The sequence below is a fragment of the Ictalurus punctatus genome, chromosome 1 (genome assembly GCF_001660625.3).
Source record: "Ictalurus punctatus breed USDA103 chromosome 1, Coco_2.0, whole genome shotgun sequence".
Lineage (NCBI taxonomy): Eukaryota > Metazoa > Chordata > Actinopteri > Siluriformes > Ictaluridae > Ictalurus > Ictalurus punctatus.
Window position 1 is genome coordinate 35,007,465 of NC_030416.2, and position 19,103 is coordinate 35,026,567.

Here is a 19,103-nt window from a genome sequence, read left to right on the forward strand (position 1 = left end):
TTTTTAAAAAAAAACCACAGATAAGCAGACACTCTATTGCACAGAAAACATGCAGTATGAGTTATTGTATGCAACTACAAACAGTGCCACACAGATGTTTGAACATTATAACATGCTTTTTGACAGTGACTAAGAACAGGACAGTCTGGGACAGTATTGGATATGGACATTTTGTATGTTCTATTGTTAGGTCTGAAACAGTCTCGAATATTTTTTTGGATTCATTCAATTTTAAACCCATTACGGACTATTCGCCAAAGCAGAAACCCCTTTTATACCCCTCGACAAATTACCCTTGCCGTTGACAATGTGGTGAGAGACTTCTTCAACCCTAACAAAGAAACAAAAACCTCTGCTCACATTGGTATATTTTTCCCAAAGACTGTCGCAAGACCTTACGCCACAGCCATTAATAGAACTGAGCTGGCCCATTTCGTCTGGTGTCTGCAATAAAAAACTGCCATGGCTCAGTTATTTTTATCAATGATAAGACAAGGAGATTATGAAAATGTGTATTTTACAGGTACATGGAAAAGCAGAGAGACAGCGCGGAATGGACGAAGCATATACTAACCCGTATGTCCTCTGGGTCTAGACTGTGTTCACTCCATGCAGATGTGATGCTGCTGTTCAGGTATGACCCTGACCGTCCCATGTCCAGCTCATCCTCATAGGCCTCGGTCGCTATGTCATCCCTCAGGTGTGTCCCCGCAAACAGAAACTGTAGGATGTATTTGAGAAACCATAAAGCTGTAACTCAAAAGGCTTTTAACCCTATGTTCACATTAGCAGGTGACAAGTCAGGTCTTCATACTTGCTTCATTGGTAGATTAGCAAAGAAAGCTAACTGTACTAGCTACATACTGTCCACTCACCAGAGGCACCTACGATCTCTGCTAATTCAAGGTTGTATATGACAGGATAACAGAAAATGGGAACAAACTGCAGGTAGTGAGTGGGGATCTGAAGAATCAATCAAGCAAGTTGTTTGGATTTGGGAAAGTATCGATTCAACTCACTTTGTCGTGTGCTAATGTGAACACAGGGTCAGGCATTAATCAAGGGGTGAATGGCAATATTGATCAAACAATGCCATAACTGTTGGCGCCATTGGAAAGACCGTTGAGCACACTGACACGCCCACTGATAAGTACTGATTGAATAAAGATTTTTTAAAGAGGTTTACCTTTGGAACGAGTAAGAGCCCCAGTGTAACTGTCACTGTCAAATGAGTGTGAGTGAAGAACAGCATAAGCATCCAATCAGGGTGCAGCTCGGATGCAAAAGTAAATCTGCAAATGGACAGATGGAAAAATACGTTCACACCCTGTGCTTATTCTGTACACTATATGGCCAAAACTTTGTGGACACCTAATCATCATTCATGTATTTTTGGACATCCCATTCCAGATTTATTTCCCACTTTGCTGTTATAATGTGCTCCACTCTTCTGGGAAGGCTTTCCACTAGATTTCGGGCCGTGGCTGTGGGGATTCGTGTTCATTCAGCTACAAGAGCGTTAGTGAGGTAGAGATCGGGTACTGATGTTGCGATGGTGACGAGGCTCCAGTTCCAGTTCATCCCAAAGGTGTTCAGTAGGGTTGAGGTCAGGGATCTGTGTAGGACACTCGAGTTCTTCTACCTTCTTCCGACCTTCACGCACCACGTCTTCATGGAGCTCGCTTCGTGCACAGGGGCGTCGTCGTGCCGGAACAGTGTTTGGGTCTCTTAGTTCCAGTGAAGGGAAATTGTCAAGCTACAGAATACAAAGACATTCTATACAACTGTGTGCTTCTGACTTTGTGGTAACAGTTTGGGGAAGAACCACATATGGGCGTGAGGGTCAGGTGTCCACATACTTTTGGCCATGTAGTGTACCTATATGATTTGTAGATCCACTTTACACACTGCCATGTTTCAACATATAAAATTGTTATCCAATGCACCACTGCTTGTCGCTGGAGTGGTAGCCTTAAGGGTTTGTCTTTTGTACCTGTAATTCCATCTGCAAAGGTAAACGTAATGTTCTTGTAAAATGAATTCCGTGCATATAATTACACCTTAACAGCCACTGCCGTACCTTAATAAGGGAATATAACACTTGGGATGATCTGCTAAAGGAAAATAATCAACAATGGGGTGGTGTGATGTGACCTCACACTAAGCAGAGTTACTGTGACTATGGTGGAGTTGATTATTTTCCTAACACAGCGCATAAAACGAGTGAATTAATGTAAACCTGTGAATTGCAGCTGCACTATTGTCAGAGGTGCTGTTATGGAAAACGAATCAATACCTTCTGACCAATCAATGAACAATTCCACAACACACCGCCTTTAAACATCTTCCATTCAAGTGGCACGTAATAGTATACAGTCCCTTTTTTTTTGGAGTGCAGGTTTAGCACTTTAGAGTTTTTGGGGGGAATTTTTAGCAGAATACGAGCCCCATTCTCATTCACATGCTTTGGTGGCATTCATTTGGTGGTATTCAGAGCAGCCTTTTCATCTGTATTCAGACTGCTCTCTCGCTGTTAGACAGGGTCTTTAACTATAGCCCTCAATCAAAGAAGCAATCGAGTCAGAGCTTTTTTTTTTTTTGTGAGCGATGCACCACAATAAAGTCTTATTACTTCACACCGGTGACAAATTAAAGGAAAAAATAGCCGCACTGCTGTAACGTGGGGTGTGGGGGAGGAGGAGGGGGGGTTATTTAAATATTTATTTTGCTGACATGGTTTGGCCCCACTTGTCCCTTTTGTCAATGCTGCTCAAGAGTATCCTATGATGAAACATCTGAATGGGTTGATGAGGACGAAAATGCTCTGACTTTCACACGTCAGAGCCTAACCTGAACACCGATGGGAGATTTTGGAGTGACATACTGTATTAAGCTAGATTTACACTGCCGATTATTACCCAGGTGTTGTATAACATATACAATATACGAGACGTTGCGTGAGCTTCACTCTGTGGGAAATGCCCTCATGCGTGACAGAAGCCTATGGACACTAAGGTAGGGAACAAGAAATTAGACACACTGTAAGGTAAGGCATATGGAAACTAGGGGGCACTGAAAACCTCTGAATTCGAAGATTAGGGGATCCTAATAATGATCAGTGGAATCTAGAGAATACTAGAAAGCAGGGAACAAGGAAACTACGGAACAAACAAGCTACAGGAAGCTACGCTTGGGAAGAAGAAATTAGAGACACTGAATGGTAAGTGGTCACAGGAAACTAGGGAACGACAAACCATGGGACACTAATCTAGGGAACGAGAAATTAAAGACACTGAAAGATAAGAGGGCGGGAAACTAGGGACACTGGAAACTAGGGAGCAAGGGAACTAGGGAACAAACTATGTGACTTTACGCTAGGGAACAAGAAATTAGATAATATTGTTTGTTTTAATGCAGCTTCAGCCTAGTTGAATAAAAATACTTTATTCTTCTGGAAATCCCACTTCACACCGTAATTTAATACAAGCAGCAATGTCCATAAGAGGCACCCTTGATAATCTTTTTTTTTTTTCTTTCAGGGCAGGACGAGGCTTAACCTGTCTGTGTAAAAGCGCCCCATAATGCTTCAGGTGTGATGGAGAGGCCTCCGATCGCATGCCGTGCTGTGCTATGGGTTCGACAGGTGGATTGATAGCGGCGCTCCGCTTTATGGATAAATAATAGTGTTGTAGGCACTAAACCTTTAAAGCACTGCAGACAGTTAGCGAGACACAAACAGGATATAGCGTGTTTATATTAAGCTCCTGTAAATTTATGTGCTGTCACCTGAGTGTGCTATATTTTATTCCTCCAGCACTGGAGCCGTGGTTGTTGTGATAACACCTAGGATTTGGACGACAGAAGCCGGGTCTGGTTTTCTGTGTTTTTTTTTCCTCGCTCAGTGCTTACCGGGATAACGATTACGGGCGACAATGTTTTTCCTATTTAGCAATTTGGCTTATATAATAATGTGTTAAGGGAATATGTCATAAATAGTATATGGCAAGGTAGTGTGATGCCACTGAGACGCCAAGAAGTTGAAGGCCATGTCCTGCAGTGATTTATTCCTCTTATCGAACACAAGTTTTATTCATTAAGTAAAATTACACAGCATACTTTTTTTTTTTTTTTTTTTTTTAATCAATGTTGCGGAATGCCCACACTACAACTGAGTTCATGTTGTGCTGCACGGTTTGTACAGTTCTTAAAGAATATCTCTGTTTTCATTTTATACTTCTATCTAGATTTCTTTCCTCCGCATTTATTCATTATCGCCATTGTTTTGTATTTTCTGAGCAGCTGGCACAAGAATTTACAATAATGTTTATCTTATCATATCATATCTTATCTTATCTTTTCTATAAACATCCGTTCCCTCACATTCCCTTGAAGGTAATAATACAAAAAAATATATGTTATATAAAAATTAATTATATACCGAGAAAACTGCAAAATGAAGCTTTTCCTGAGCTTGGCGTCTGTTACAAAGCACTGACACTGGAGACTCCTTCCTTAAACGTTAAAGAAATGTCTCCTTCACCGTATCGACGGTTACAAAAGTTTGTGAAGTTCTGCTTGTGTGGCGTGTCCACTGTACAAGTCCCTGCTGTTACTATAGAAAAGATAACGCATCAGATAGAACGAGTGCATTAGAAAATGAATCAACACCTTCTGACCAATCAGAATTGAGAATTCAGCAGCGCTGCGGTGTAAAGGAACTCATTCTAGAAGAGATGGCTCTCTTTCTAAATTTAGCAGTGAAGGCTAAAATACCACCATAATACCCAGAATGCCTAGCAGCGGAGCTACCCTGGTTCGTTAATTATATTTAATGATCAAGGGACGTACACACACTCAGCTACACAACTCTATGCCTTGTTTTTTTTTTTTTCTTTTCGGTTTTGTTTTTTTTTTTTTTTAATTAAGCTGTGCTTTTATTCTAATATTATGGATATAGCAGAGAAAGCACAAGAGGTTTCCGAGTAAAGCTTTCAAGTGTGTTTCTTCTTGATCTTTAGTAAATATTCACGCTACATTCCTGACAGAGCGAGCTCTGATTTCCCTGCAGGTTACACAACCCTCATGGGCCATAGCACGCTTGAAGCGCCATTTGGATCCCACCGATATTACATTTACAAACATGTCTGCAAAAGTAAAAGTACGAGGCTTTTAAACATAGTTAAACTTTCCTTCACAACAACGGGCGTTCCACCCGTCCCACTATAAACCACGCTCGATCTTTGAAATATAATCACCGAAGTACTTTTTCCTGTTTGCATTAACGTGTGTCCTTTTAACGTCTCACGCTCGAGGCATCCTTTTCGGGGACTCGTCCGTTGTAGATTATGAAAAACGCATCTCAACCGACCGTGTAAACCGATTAGATTTCTTCCTGTGAAATGTCTGGAAAAACTTCAGTAGGAAGTTGCATCATGCAAATTTTCCGGAAGATTTATTTGCAGGTCGCTCTGAAGGAACGTTTTACAAATGAGAGTGTCACGTTTGTAGGTAGAGACGGACGCAAATGCAGGGCCGAAGTGAAACGTTTAATAATGTACAAAACGAAACGAGGCTTACACGAAACAAGAGCGAGCATGACGTGATAGCGATAGACAGGCCAAACAACGCACGACAACCGGCGCAGTGCTCAACGCGACTATATATGCACCTGTGCTAACGAGCCAAAATGTGAAACGCGCGCCAACAAGACGTGACTAGGTGCAGTGGCTGATGGGAATCGTAGTCTCTAGTCCTTCTCCGAAATTACATGACATGTAGACAACTAAAAGTTCAATTATTTTCCTCATGCTATTAGCATAAATGCTAGTAAACGACATTTTGTTGTTTCCTATCCATACAGAAACGAGATTGTTGCCTAATATCGGTTAAAATGTCCGTGTTTTTATGGTTAAATACTAGCTTTTTTAGATCCAAGGTTTAACGGTTTAAAAATGATAAAGAAATAAAGTTATAAGTGATAAATGCTACCACAAACATGGACTCAAACTCAAATCCACACCAAAAGGAATCACTACTGTAACAGTACTGGGTTTTTTTGTGATTGTTGCGGCCAAAAACGCTCGATTTTGCGGAAGCTTTTTTCCACATTCGCGATGCAATTTGTGCTTCGTTTTTTTTTTTTTTTGCGGAAAACTAGTCGAATTGGCAAAATCGCAGGTCTTTCGCGGCGATGTTCGTCGGTAAATGAGACCTTTTAGCTGTACTCGTGTCCGACGCACGTGAATCGAAGGTGGCTTTGAGTGAATGCGCGTCGTGATGACGTCGCGTGACGCGTCTTGGCCCGAATCTGCAGAAAATCTGCGGTAGGTTTGAAAAATCGCAAGCTCCTCCGAATTTTCCCGACGTTCACGTCATTTCTGCGGTCGCAGAATCGAAAAATCCTGCCGGGACTGGTTACTGTCCTAGTTCCGACTCAGACGAGTAAGGCTCAGTTCCACTAGCTTTTCGTCAGCGACATTTCTCAGATCAAAATTGCTTTGATTTCTCGAGTGAAAACATTTTACGCACGGATTCCTAGTTCCTATGACCGGAGCAGAGTCAGCTAGCTTGCTAGCAAGCAGCTCAAACAGGTTAGCAAGCAAAGTCGTGTAGAGTGGACCACGACCCACTATATACAACATTGTGTATACGGTATGTACGCATTAATTTATCCATTCATTTATAAAAATGAAAAAAAAACTGAATACCATCTACAAAGTTGGTGAAATTTGAATTGATTTGTGACTAAATCAATAATATGAAACAAAACTGAGTGTTAAACTGAGCCCTTATAAAGCATAATAAACATGAGACAATATACTAAATGAGTTATTTTGCTTTTGCTTAGTGACATATTTCAATTAGGTAGAAATATGGACAGAAATGAAGGGATAGAGTTGGAGGAGAGGAGAAGATAAATCTGAGTAGATGGTGAGTCAGAGAAGCAGAGGGATAAAGCCATACATGGAGTCGTCGTGAGATCAGACATGAGTGATGAAGGATGACAGGATCGAGGGAGTTCCTGGTGATAGCCCTTCTGTCCCTCACAGACATGTGTTCCCTTCATTACGTGGGTCATCTACAGCCACGCCGTCCAAAACGAGCCCTGGAGGACTACAGCACACCACGTGTCTCTTTTCCACACTTCGGTTAACTCTAAAGGCGTTATTTTTAGCATGTGAATTCAATTCAACGCATTCCGACCAATCAGATTCGAGAATTCGGTAGCGCTGTGGGATAAAATGTCAGATATACCGTATATACGTCGACAGCATGTTCTCTCACAGCTTACAGAACCCAGAAGAATGAAACCCAGGAGAGACACTTGGTTTCTAATTACAGTGACTTTCTAATGAAAAATGCACACACTCCACGTGTCTGAAACTATAGAAGCGGTATCAAAGCATGGATCATCCTGACGTGCCTAATTACACAGCAGTCACTCGGAGGCAAAGAGCTCCAATTATCCTGGCACCAACTGGGAGTGTTTTGGTTGATGTCAGCTGTAACTGTAACCTGTAATATCTCCATCTGGGTGTGACTGATAGCACACTCGCTAACCTTCCGCACAGGGTTCTCAAACTTTTTTTTTTTTAAGTTAGTTACAGTTACATTTATATAACGTTTTTTCCAGACACTCAAAGTGCTTTACATTGTACGGGGGCGGTGACTACTCAACCACTACTAGTGTGTAGCATCAACCCGGATGATGTGACGGCAGCCATATTGCGCCAGGACGCCCACCACACACCAGCTACTAGTGGAGAGGAGAGTGATGTAGTCAAATTCAGAGATGGGGATTATTGGGGGTCGTGATAGAGAAGGACCAATGGGGGAATTTTAGCCAGGACATCGGGGTTATACCCCTACTCTTTTATTTAAGTGTTCTAGGATTTTTAATGAACACAGAGAGTCAGGACCTCGGTTTAACGTCTCATGTTAAAGAAAGATGTTGTTACAGTATAGCGTCCCCGTCATTATACTGGGGCGTTAGGACCCACACAGACCACAGGGTGAGCGCCCCCTGCTGACCTCACTAATACCACTTCCTCCAGCAACCTTAGTTTTTCCCCATGTCTCCCATCCAGGTACTGCTTAGCTTCAGTGGGAAACCAGGCGAGAACTGCAGGGAGATCCGGCTCTGGCATGTTTTTGCAATCAGATACCCCTTTAACTGTGAAATAAATAGACTTCACAGATCCTCTCTGAACATAATCCAACTATTCGCTCATTATTTAAACGTGTACAACAATAGTCTGGCTGTTTATTGGTAGCCACGGTGGGGTTTTCTTCGTGAACGTCCTGAGCACAGAATGCATTTAGGTCCAAGTTGACTTTATTTACAGACTACTTTTTGTTGAGTTTGGATTGAAAGCATTTCTAGTCAGGTGACCGCTCAGAGGAAACATCTGATTGCTCAAATGTTGATCTTTGATGGCCCCGGGAGACATGATGACGATTCTTATTCGGTCCCAACTTTGTCACAAAGTTTTCTCTCGTGAAATCCCTCAGGAGAAAGAGCATTAAACAGAAAGGAGAGGTTAAAAAGAGTCAAAACTGAGAATTTGGCTTCGGAAAACTAGACACAAGACCTGAAGAGATCTCTTTCTTGTCTTGATTTAATCTCTCGCAAGACTCCAGATATTCAAGATATTTTACAGCAAGGAAACAGCTGAAGAAACGCATAACTCATTCAAAAGATTACAGCTTTGTGACCCATTTCATTAATAACACAAACAGCTGTCCAGTCAGTCTGACATGCTCGACAATATTACCGTATCCTCTCTAAAATACGACATCATTTCATGAGGTCCTCATGCATGCCTTCAGCTGAACCTTCCACTAAGCTCTATCAGTGAGAAGAGATTTCTCTTTAAGATCCACGGACTTACACCGAGTTTAGAAAACTCAAACCAGCTATAAATCTGTAAAAAAAAAATAGGCTACACGACCAGGTGAAGTGGAACCTGATGTGGTCTCCGGCTGTTGTAGCCCATTCACCACAAGGTTCGGTGTGTTGTTCATCCTGAGATACTTTTCTTCTTACCACGGTTGTAAAAACCGGTGATTTGAGTTCCTATCGACTTCCTGTCAGCTCAAACCGGTTCTGCTCTAAACCTCTCTCATCAACAAGCCCACAAAATCGCCGCTCACCGGATGTTTCTTCCACCGCCGTGTGTAAACTCTAGAGACTCGCATTGCGTGCAAGATCAACCGTTTCTGAAACAGTCTGCGAGACTGAATTTTCCCCCGTCCTGATGTTTGATGTGAACGTTAACTGGAGCTCTTGACCTGTATCGGCACGATTTTATGCACTGCGCTTCCGCCACGTGATTGGTTGATTGGATGACTGCGTGGAAACTGCACATTAGCGAGTACCTATGTTATTCATTTATTTGTGTGTGTGTGTGTTTGTTTGTTTGTTTATTAATGAATCAACCTGTACTTCTTGAAGGTCGTACCTAATCACGTGGAATATAGCGGAGATGATGAGCTCGTTGTGCACTGCGATGGTCATGTAGCGTGGCTCGTGGAAGGCTGAAGGCACTGTCCTCACGGCATAACACAGATACACACTCCACAGCAGGAACAGGAACTCAGCTATGGGTGTGAGAGAGACAGAGAGAGAGAGAGAGAGACAGAGAGAGATTCAATACACAAAGCGAAGCCTACCTAAATTGCCTGTATACCCTGGATGCTGCTTGTCAGACGATTGTGGATGAAGACGGTCTAGAGATTTATAGATCTGCTATCCTGGGTACCTGCACAGCAGACTTGTGTCCTGTCCACCCTAATGTATCTTTAAGTTAATCTAAAATCTATACGGAACGTCTGCTCTTTCCCTTCTTCGAGCTGTGGTGATGTGGGTTATGAATGTTATGAGTATAGGAGACTTTCCTAAACCGAAATACGTTTCTCTTTTGCGTGAATTCTAGTATCCGTATCTAACTATCCGAGCAGTCTGGTGTAAGGAGTACACACTGTGCTAGCTATAAGATGGACGCCGTCTTACCCACTGCCATCATGTAATCCCAGCGGTCCAGCAGACACATACTGAACTGCAGACCCTCTTGGGTGAAGCCCATGGTGATCAGCGCCAAGTGCCAGTCTGGGTTCTGGCACACGGCCAAAGTCCACGCCACCAGGAACCAGAGCACAATCAGGAGAATGATGCACAAGAAGCACAGAACCTTCCAGCTGGTCATGTACGGGATCCGCTGAGCCGTGCGAGACAGGAACACCTTCAGAACCCTGGAGTTAAACCGAGAAGGAAGCACAAGAGCGTGTATGTTTATACTGTGTGTGCTTGAGAGAGATGATAGACACCTGTACCGAACGTATCGATGTATCGTAAGAAATACGAAAAGACCGGAAGGGTCGTAGACCAACCGAGAAGTGAAGGTCCACGGACATCCACTGATGAAGGCACGACCGACGTGGGTCTGGCAAACATACTCCCCTATGTATGGAGACTTTTTGGGACACCCTGTATTTATAGATTGTTATTAATTGTGGTAAATCCCTGCCTTTAAACATGGTCTCATGAGACCATACTCGGAGTCACTTAGCATGCATCGGGGCGTCCCCATTAGCACCCTCACTCTCTGTCACATTGATAAATTGTCCTCCACACCAGCTTAATCAGGCTGTATTTAAAAAAAAATGATCTTACCGATATGTTAACTCTCACCTTGGTCTGGTCACCATGCTTTTGTCATGATTAGAGTCATGTAGCCGTTCGTCTCGGCTAGCTTAATTATGAATCCCATTAGCCTGATGTGACACTTCCACCTCATGCATTCTTCTTCACAGCCGTATGTTCATCTCTCATCTTTACATACAGAGGGCAAGGAGCTCATTATCTCTGAGCCATTATTCCCAGACTTCCTCTCTCTCTCTCTGTCCCATCTGTTTTTATCACCACTATCTTCCTATCACCACTGTCTTCCTCGCTCGTTTCTCTCTCCCTCCCGCTCTAATCCAGCCGTCTCTCCGTCTTTCATTTCCCACCCCTCTTTTCTCAAGAGCTTTTCGAGGTCTGTCTCCAGGCCTCAGACGTCATGTCCCACAGACGTCACGTCCCTACATTCGTCTTCTGCCCCCGCTGTCTCGACCATCCGATAAGATGTAATGAATTTCGCCCATTTTGACCTGAGTGCCCCGTGTCATTTGTTTTTCTGCCCCAGCGTTGCAGCAGAGCCGTCCTCTACGTGGCATAACAAGGCCGTGAATCTTCTCTGAAGTACGACCCGGTCCTAACAAACTAATCCAGGAACACGCAGCGAGCACCGGTGACTTTTTACAACCCGCTGACATTAAAACGGAGCTATGGAATAATACGAACTTTCACACCGAGTAAAAGGAGAGCAGAGCTGCTCATCACGAGTCAGAAGATCTATTTATTTATTTATTTATTTATTGACTTATTATGGTTTTCCTTACTGCAGGAGTAAAGAAGATGTTCTGTGAATGAATACGTGTTCTGAAATGAAAAAATAAATGCTAATTTATTTAACATGACTGACCCATACTTAGATTAGAGAATAGATGCGCTATAATCATTCCTTAAAAATATATTTTTTTAAATAATAATAAATAAAAAACTTTAGGTTTGGGGTTTGTTTTTTTTGTTTTTTTGACCTTTCAAGGGACACACCAAGTTTGACACACCTGCTCCAGATGTTAGGGATGAAGAAGAACATACAAGCCGTGAAATAAACGAGAATAAAGTGGAATTTCTATACCAGGGGTACAAAACTCATTTTAGGTAACGGGACGTCGCATTTATCCGAACGCAAAAACTAGCCGAAACACAGGAAATATCATCTACGAGACGCGTGAACAGACTGCAGTTCATTGCGAAACGAAATGAAATTTAAAAAAATAATCATAATAATCCAAATTACCCCTCTGTGAAATCCACAGTTTATACCACTACAACCTGGAACTCAAACTGCTTTACGTGGGAATATTTAGTACATCACGAATCTCCACAAAATAGCCCATAATACTGAAGTGCAGAGGAAAACCTATACACCTTGCTCACTTATTTACAAACAATCAAATCATGCGTAAAATCTGCGTAAGATTGCATAAGCATTCCCCTCCAAGTTAGCTAGCGCACTCTTAATGACACTTAATGACATCTTAATATCTTAATATGAATATATATCTTCACAGGAATATACGTTAATATGAAAATATCTCGAAGATAGTCACGTGTTTGGTATATCCTGTTAAAATATTACAACGATATACCAGATATAAGATTATCACACCTATTTCTCCACATCGTCGACTCATTTCAGGCTCGGGATCATCTTGTTCTTTTGTTCAGATGATCTTTTATTTACGGTATGAATGTAGCCAACCCTACGCGTTCACATATCTCTAGAAAGAAGCAACATGATCCGCTAATGGATGCAAGAAGATTTTAAAAGCTTGAAACGAAAAGAAAAAAAAACATGATGGATATTCTGATTCGATTCATGATAATGGTGTAATTGGAAGTAATCGATAAATCACATACTTTATCTTCACGGTTGTAAATTTCTCAATTGAGCCGAACGATTAGAAACAAATTTAAGACGGGAAAAAAATTAATAAATAAATAAATATTCGATACATCTGCCTGTTATTCACGCTATTTTCACCTGCAGAGAGAATATGGGCAAACGTATCTAATATTTCACTTGATTTCTTCTTCACTGTATTTTTTCTTTTTCTAACGTTTTGATTCAATCGCAATCCACAAGACCATTTCGATTTAGAGTCCGAATTCGTCTGGGAGCCAGACGACAACTTTGATCAGATGTGATCAAATATTTGACTTCCCCGAGATATTTTCATTAGGTTTTACGGCATTTGGAACAGACACCCTTGTCAAGAATGACTTACATTTATCTCATTTATATAACTGAGGTGTTGAGGGGGTTAAGGGCCTTGCTCAAGGGCCCAGCAGGGGCAGCTTGGCAGTGCTGGGATTTCACAACCTTCCCGTCAGAAATCCAACGTCTCTCGGTTATTTCTGATCGTATTTCTACGCCGATATGATTGATTCGTATCACTGATTTTTTTTTTTTTTTTTTTTTTGCTTTTTGATGGTTCTTTGGCCCCGTCCTGCTCTACCCAATCTGTCTGATGACATTTGTTTCTCCTCCCCAGCTATCGTCCTGTGACAGATCGCTCTGAAATGGCAGAGCCCATGGCAGACTTCTGACATTTACTAACACGGCTGACCGTGAAATGCTGGTGAGTCACCAGTCGCTCGTGGGGGTGTGGAAGCGTGCGTTCGTGCATGCGTACATGTAAGCGTGTCTGTCCTTGTGTGCGTTAGTGTGTGTGTGTGTGCGCATGTAGGTGTGTATCCTCCGCCTCGTCTCCTACGGACAGAGATCAAAAACCCGATAGCTCCTGTGGTGTCATTTCAAAGCTTAAGCCTGGTTATAATTCATCTCCATGGTAAGCTCCTACTAGTAAACATTGGGAAATGGGATGGTCAGGTCAAAGTGAATCAAAACAAGCAATTAAAAAGATGAGATGATTGGCGCGGGCGTGCTTTCTGTCTGAAAGAGAAAAACCCATCGCGTGTCAGCGTGGATGAATTCTAGGACAGTAGCGCGGGTACAAATCACAGGTTTACTGTATATACTAGCGTGCTTGTTCTAATATGTTATCGTTTTTATATTTGTATTCGGAACTGTATAAAAGTCGATACGGCGACGTTTTCGGTTAAGAGCATGCTCACTTAACGTTCACGGAAGGAGTCTCCAGTGTCAGCCTCTGCAACGGTCAGTAACTTGTTCCGTGGACGATCCGCGGCATTTAACCGAACGATAAACGGGTAAAAATATTTACTTCTTGTCTAATAAAACGTCAAACAGGTGGTTAACAAACGGCTGTGGTGTAAGAGGAATAAAACACTGCAAGACATACCGTTATTGGGAAATAATCAACCTCCGGGTTGTAGAAGTAACTCCACGTCATCACACGTCATTGATTATTTTCCTATAACAGCATGACACTTTATGGTTTATTCCTTAATTATTGGATTATTCTAATCTAATCCCTCCAATTAGGCACTTCAGACATCACCTGTTTATGTTTTACAGTTAATACTGGCACCGTCTACACGCTTAACGTCTTTGCTCATGCCTTTAATTTAAAAAAAATAAATAAATAAAATAAAAATTTAGAGTGGCATTAGAATCTGAGAGCGAGTACTTCGTCGTTCACACGCAGATTTTTCTTTCTTCCTTTCATTTCTGTAAGGTTTCAAATCCGTCCAGATGTACCTCTATCCGTGTAAGAACGTAAGATATCTAGACACGTACCTGTATAATTTGAGCGTGATGGTCCCATACACGGTGGCGAAGCCGAGCATGCGCACCCATCTTAGCAGGATGCAGCGAAACACACTGGGCTGGAAGTACAGAACCACCCCCTGTGGACAACGAATACACAAGAACGTTTATACAGACTGGCTGTGTGAAAATAAGCAGGTCTCAACAGCCACCCGTTGTTTCATCCTTCGATGTGAGGTGTGTGTGAGAACAGATTCATCAACATATCTTCAGTATTTCGGTCCTTTGATCCGTCGCAGTTACTGTTCAATGGATCGGTTTCGGTGGCAACCGGACGTGATCGTAAATGTGAGCGAGGGCGACTTGGATTAGACGTTAGTACCGATCCGATAATTACATCCGTGTCCAATCTGGACGACAACATACATAAAGAGTGTTCGTGTTCAGAGATCTGAGGCCGGATTCATCGATCGACTCTAAGACGTTCGTGAGAAGTGTAAGAATTCTTGAAAAATCCTTAAGAAGTTCTCAAATATCTCATTATTCTTCTTCTTTTTTTCTTAAGAATATAATGACAGTAGTGTTTTATTAGCCTTTTTTTTTTTTAAAGTAGCAATCGCCTCCCGATCATCTGCTCAAATGTAAACGTGTTCGTTCGACAGCATCAACCATCAGAGGAGAATTTACTCGCTGGGAAGTGGAACCCAGTAAGCCGAGTATGCTGGTTTATATTCTTTCACACAGAAGAGCGTGCTATTTTAATTTCATCCGAGTCCTCAGTTTATCGAATAATTGGTTTTCAGTAAAGAAGTTAAGGGATAAGATACATGCCGTGCATTATTTTGCTGTTTTCACACTATTAGGAAAAATCCCATTCTTAAAATCCGTAATCCTCTACCCTCGTTTTTAATATTAAGCAGATATAAACAAGGTTCTTAGGCAAACAAGACATCATACCATGTAGTTCAGTTAGTGTTTTAATTATTAACACTTCTTAAGAAGCTCTCAAATATTGAAAGAACAGCAGTGTAATAGCTACGACGTAATCAGTACTGCCGAGTTTGGGCACACAAGGTCACTTCACAAATACAACATGCACATACAACTCACAAAACACTAAAACACAATATTATATATATATATATATATATATATATATATATATATATATATATATATATATATATATATATATATATTATACATGTGCACGTATATATGCATATGTATATATAATATACATTATATATAATTATACATGTGTATAATAATGTGTGTGTGTATACATACATATATATATACATATATATATATATATATATATATATATATGTATGCACACACATAATTATACACATGTATAAATATATATATATATAATATACATTATATATAATTATGTGTGTGTATACATATATATATATATAAATATATATATATATATATATATATATATATATATATATATATATATATATATATATATATATATATATATGTATGCACACACATAATTATACACATGTATAAATATATATATATATATATAATATACATTATATATAATTATACATGTGTATAATTATGTGTGTGTGTATACATATATATATATACATATATATATATATATATATATATATATATATATATATATATTATACATGTGCACGTATATATATGCATATGCATATATAATATACATTATATATAATTATACATGTGTATAATTATGTGTGTGTGTATACATACATATATATATACATATATATATATATATATAAATATATAAATATATATATATACATATATATATATATATATCTATGTATGCACACACAATTATACACATGTATAAATATATATATATATATGTATATATATATATATATATATATATATATATAAAATTAAGTATTATGTAACCATGTCACAGAGAATGTGCAAGCCTGAAGAGATGAGTTTTTGAAGAACTTTTGAATCTTGGAATGGATTCACAGTTGTGGATGTGATGGGGAAGTGAATCCCAGCGCTGAGGGGAATGTGACTGAAGGCTCTTCCAGCCATGATGGTAAAGTTCATGTCCGGTATTGCTGGTAGAACTGCTGAGGAGGATCGCAGTAAGAGGGGAGGGGTGTAGTTCTCCAAGAGGTGAGTGAGGTAAGTGGGAGCGTGATTATGTAAAGGCCTTAAGTGTGAGAAGCAGAGAGTTTTGAATTGAATTTGATAGGCAACAGGAAGCCAGTGACGCTGGATGAGGAGAGGTGTTACGTGCCTGGTTGATTTGGAGCATGTAGTGATTATTCGGAGCCGGTGAAGTAATTTATCAGGGATTCCAGACAGGATGGGATTGCTGTAGTCAATGCGGGATGTAACATAAGCATTGACTAAGACTTGTGTGCTGTGTTGAGTGAGGGATGGGCGTAGTCTCGTGATAGAGAAGGACCAATGGGGGAATTTCACTAGCACCCCTACTCTTTTACGATAAGTGTCCTGGGATTTTTAATGACCACAGAGAGTCAGGTTTAACGTCTCGTCCAAAAGACCGTGCTGTTTTTACAGTGTTATCATTACACTGGGAAATTTGGACCCACACAGACCACAGGGTGAGCACCCCCTGCTGGCCTCATTAATACCACTTCCAAGAGCAACCTCACTCATCCACAGGAGGTCTCCCATCCAGGTATTCGCCAAGCTCAACAGTGCTTAGCTTTACTCAGAAGCCAGGCAAGAACTGCAGGGAGATACGGCTCTGGCTGTACCCGGTTTTATAATTTCACTACGTTTAATATTTGAAACAACCCAATCGATTCATTACAAAACGTACCCTTTGGGGATCTACGAGAGATCGGCCGTTATCCTAACTTTACGAAGTTATTTACGAAGATTTCTAAGGACATTCTTTTTGAGGATTAGAATTTTTCCTAAGTTCTGTCTTAAGGAGAAAACATTCTTGAGCGGAAATTTTTGGGGAATACAAAACATTCTTACACGTTCTCATGACAAGAAAACGGCAGTTAGGAAGAATTTTATTCTGAAGCATGTTTCGTGAATCCGGCCCCAGATCCTGCTCTCAAAGTGAGATGCGGTAGCATATTACACAGCAGGACCACTATAAAAAACAAAAAAAACAAAACAAGCCATTTAAAACTCCGTTAAATACCACAGTTATTGACGGGCTACTTGAACAAACACTGTATAACCGAGACGGCACGTCGGCATTCGGCTCGTCCGCTGTATAAGCGAAGACGTTATTGTGTCCTCGCTGTCTGCAGCAGCGCCCGAAAACGAGCTTTACCATAAATGTAAGAACGCTTGCTCGTTAACTCCTTTTTACTAAGCTGGAGAAAGCCATCAGACATACCAAAACAACCGGGAATTAACAGATACGATAGAAACGAGCACCCAAGCTAACGTGATCCCAACGCTATGACTTTAACGTGAGCCTGAAACAAACAAATAAACATTCCGACGTTGCTGAGATTCGCTCTATCTGAAAACGTCACAGCCCGGAGTGCAAGCAGCACTCGTATCAACAAGCACACCATCATATAACTAGCACAGAGTAGGACTTACATGATATTAGGGTCATGATATTGTTTCAACGATGTAGGTGTAGAAATAGGAACTGGGACTTTCTATTCTGGGAACCGCGGAGTATTTTGAAATGATTACTTTTATTATGAATTGTTTTTAGGTTGTTGCGATGATAGTGAATTTATTTGAGGAACATCATTATAATGCATATGTTTCTGGATGTTTTGCCCTGTGCTGCTTTCCTTTATGTTGCAGATCTGGGCCGAGACGCGTCACGTGACGTCAGCTGAAGCCCTCTTCGATTCACGTGGGTCGAACATGAGTACAGCTAGGAGGTCTCATTTACCAGCAAAACATCACGGCGGAACTATTTCGTGCGATTTCGCCATTTCGAGTACTTTTCAGCAAAAAAAAAGAAAAAAAGAAGAAAAAAAACGCCACACGTAGCATCGGAAATTTTTTTAAAAAGCAGCCGCATTTTTTGTCGGATTGATGAAATGAAAGCACTTTTTTTTTTTTTTTTCCAAAAAACTCATACTGTGCAGGCTTCATGCCTTGATTTCTCCAAATATCAAACGCAGTAAAACAGAAACGCTGAAAACGTTTTAGTTCCAATCACAAAACACTACCTCTGTCATCTGCCCTCCCGTGTCATTTGTACTGTGATTGGACAGTGTGTGATCAGCCCACTTTTACAGTAAACCATCCACATCTGTCACGTTCATTAGACCCGTGACTATAGTTCACAGTCACTGCTGATGTTACAGCGTGTGTGAAAAATATCAGCGCTGATCATCAAATCTAGGGGGCGTGTCACTCTGTGTAATCACCTGACACGAATGCCACTGATTGGTTGCCTGAATCTACAGTCTGGAATAGAAAGAAATCAAGAACATCGTCACTTCATTCTTTCTCACTATTTCGGTTTCTTTCTTTATTCTCGCCCAACGCTTCGGTTTCTTTCTTTATTCTCGCCCGACGCTTCGGTTTCTTTCTTTATTCTCCCCCGACGCTTCGGTTTCTTTCTTTATTCTCACCCGACGCTTCGGTTTATTTCTCTATTCTCCCCCGACGCTTCGGTCTCTTTCTTTATTCTCGCCCGACGCTTCGGTTTCTTTCTTTATTCTCCCCCGACGCTTCGGTTTATTCTTTATTCTCACCCGACGCTTCGGTTTCTTTCTTTATTCTCGCCCGACGCTTCGGTTTCTTTCTTTATTCTCGCCCGACGCTTCGGTTTCTTTCTTTATTCTCGCCCGACGCTTCGGT

General features: G+C 40.9%; 1 protein-coding gene across 1 annotated transcript in view; it reads right to left on the reverse strand.

Moving 5' to 3' along the window:
- Window positions 1-19,103, reverse strand: part of gpr158a (G protein-coupled receptor 158a) — a 115,367-nt gene that overhangs the window by 7,122 nt on the left and 89,142 nt on the right. The window contains exons 6-10 of the mRNA XM_017492885.3: window positions 14,334-14,443; window positions 10,013-10,251; window positions 9,462-9,600; window positions 1,187-1,292; window positions 575-721 (exon numbers count right to left, since the gene is read on the reverse strand). Of these exons, the coding sequence (XP_017348374.1) occupies window positions 575-721; window positions 1,187-1,292; window positions 9,462-9,600; window positions 10,013-10,251; window positions 14,334-14,443 (741 nt within the window). The remainder of the gene's footprint in view (window positions 1-574; window positions 722-1,186; window positions 1,293-9,461; window positions 9,601-10,012; window positions 10,252-14,333; window positions 14,444-19,103) is intronic.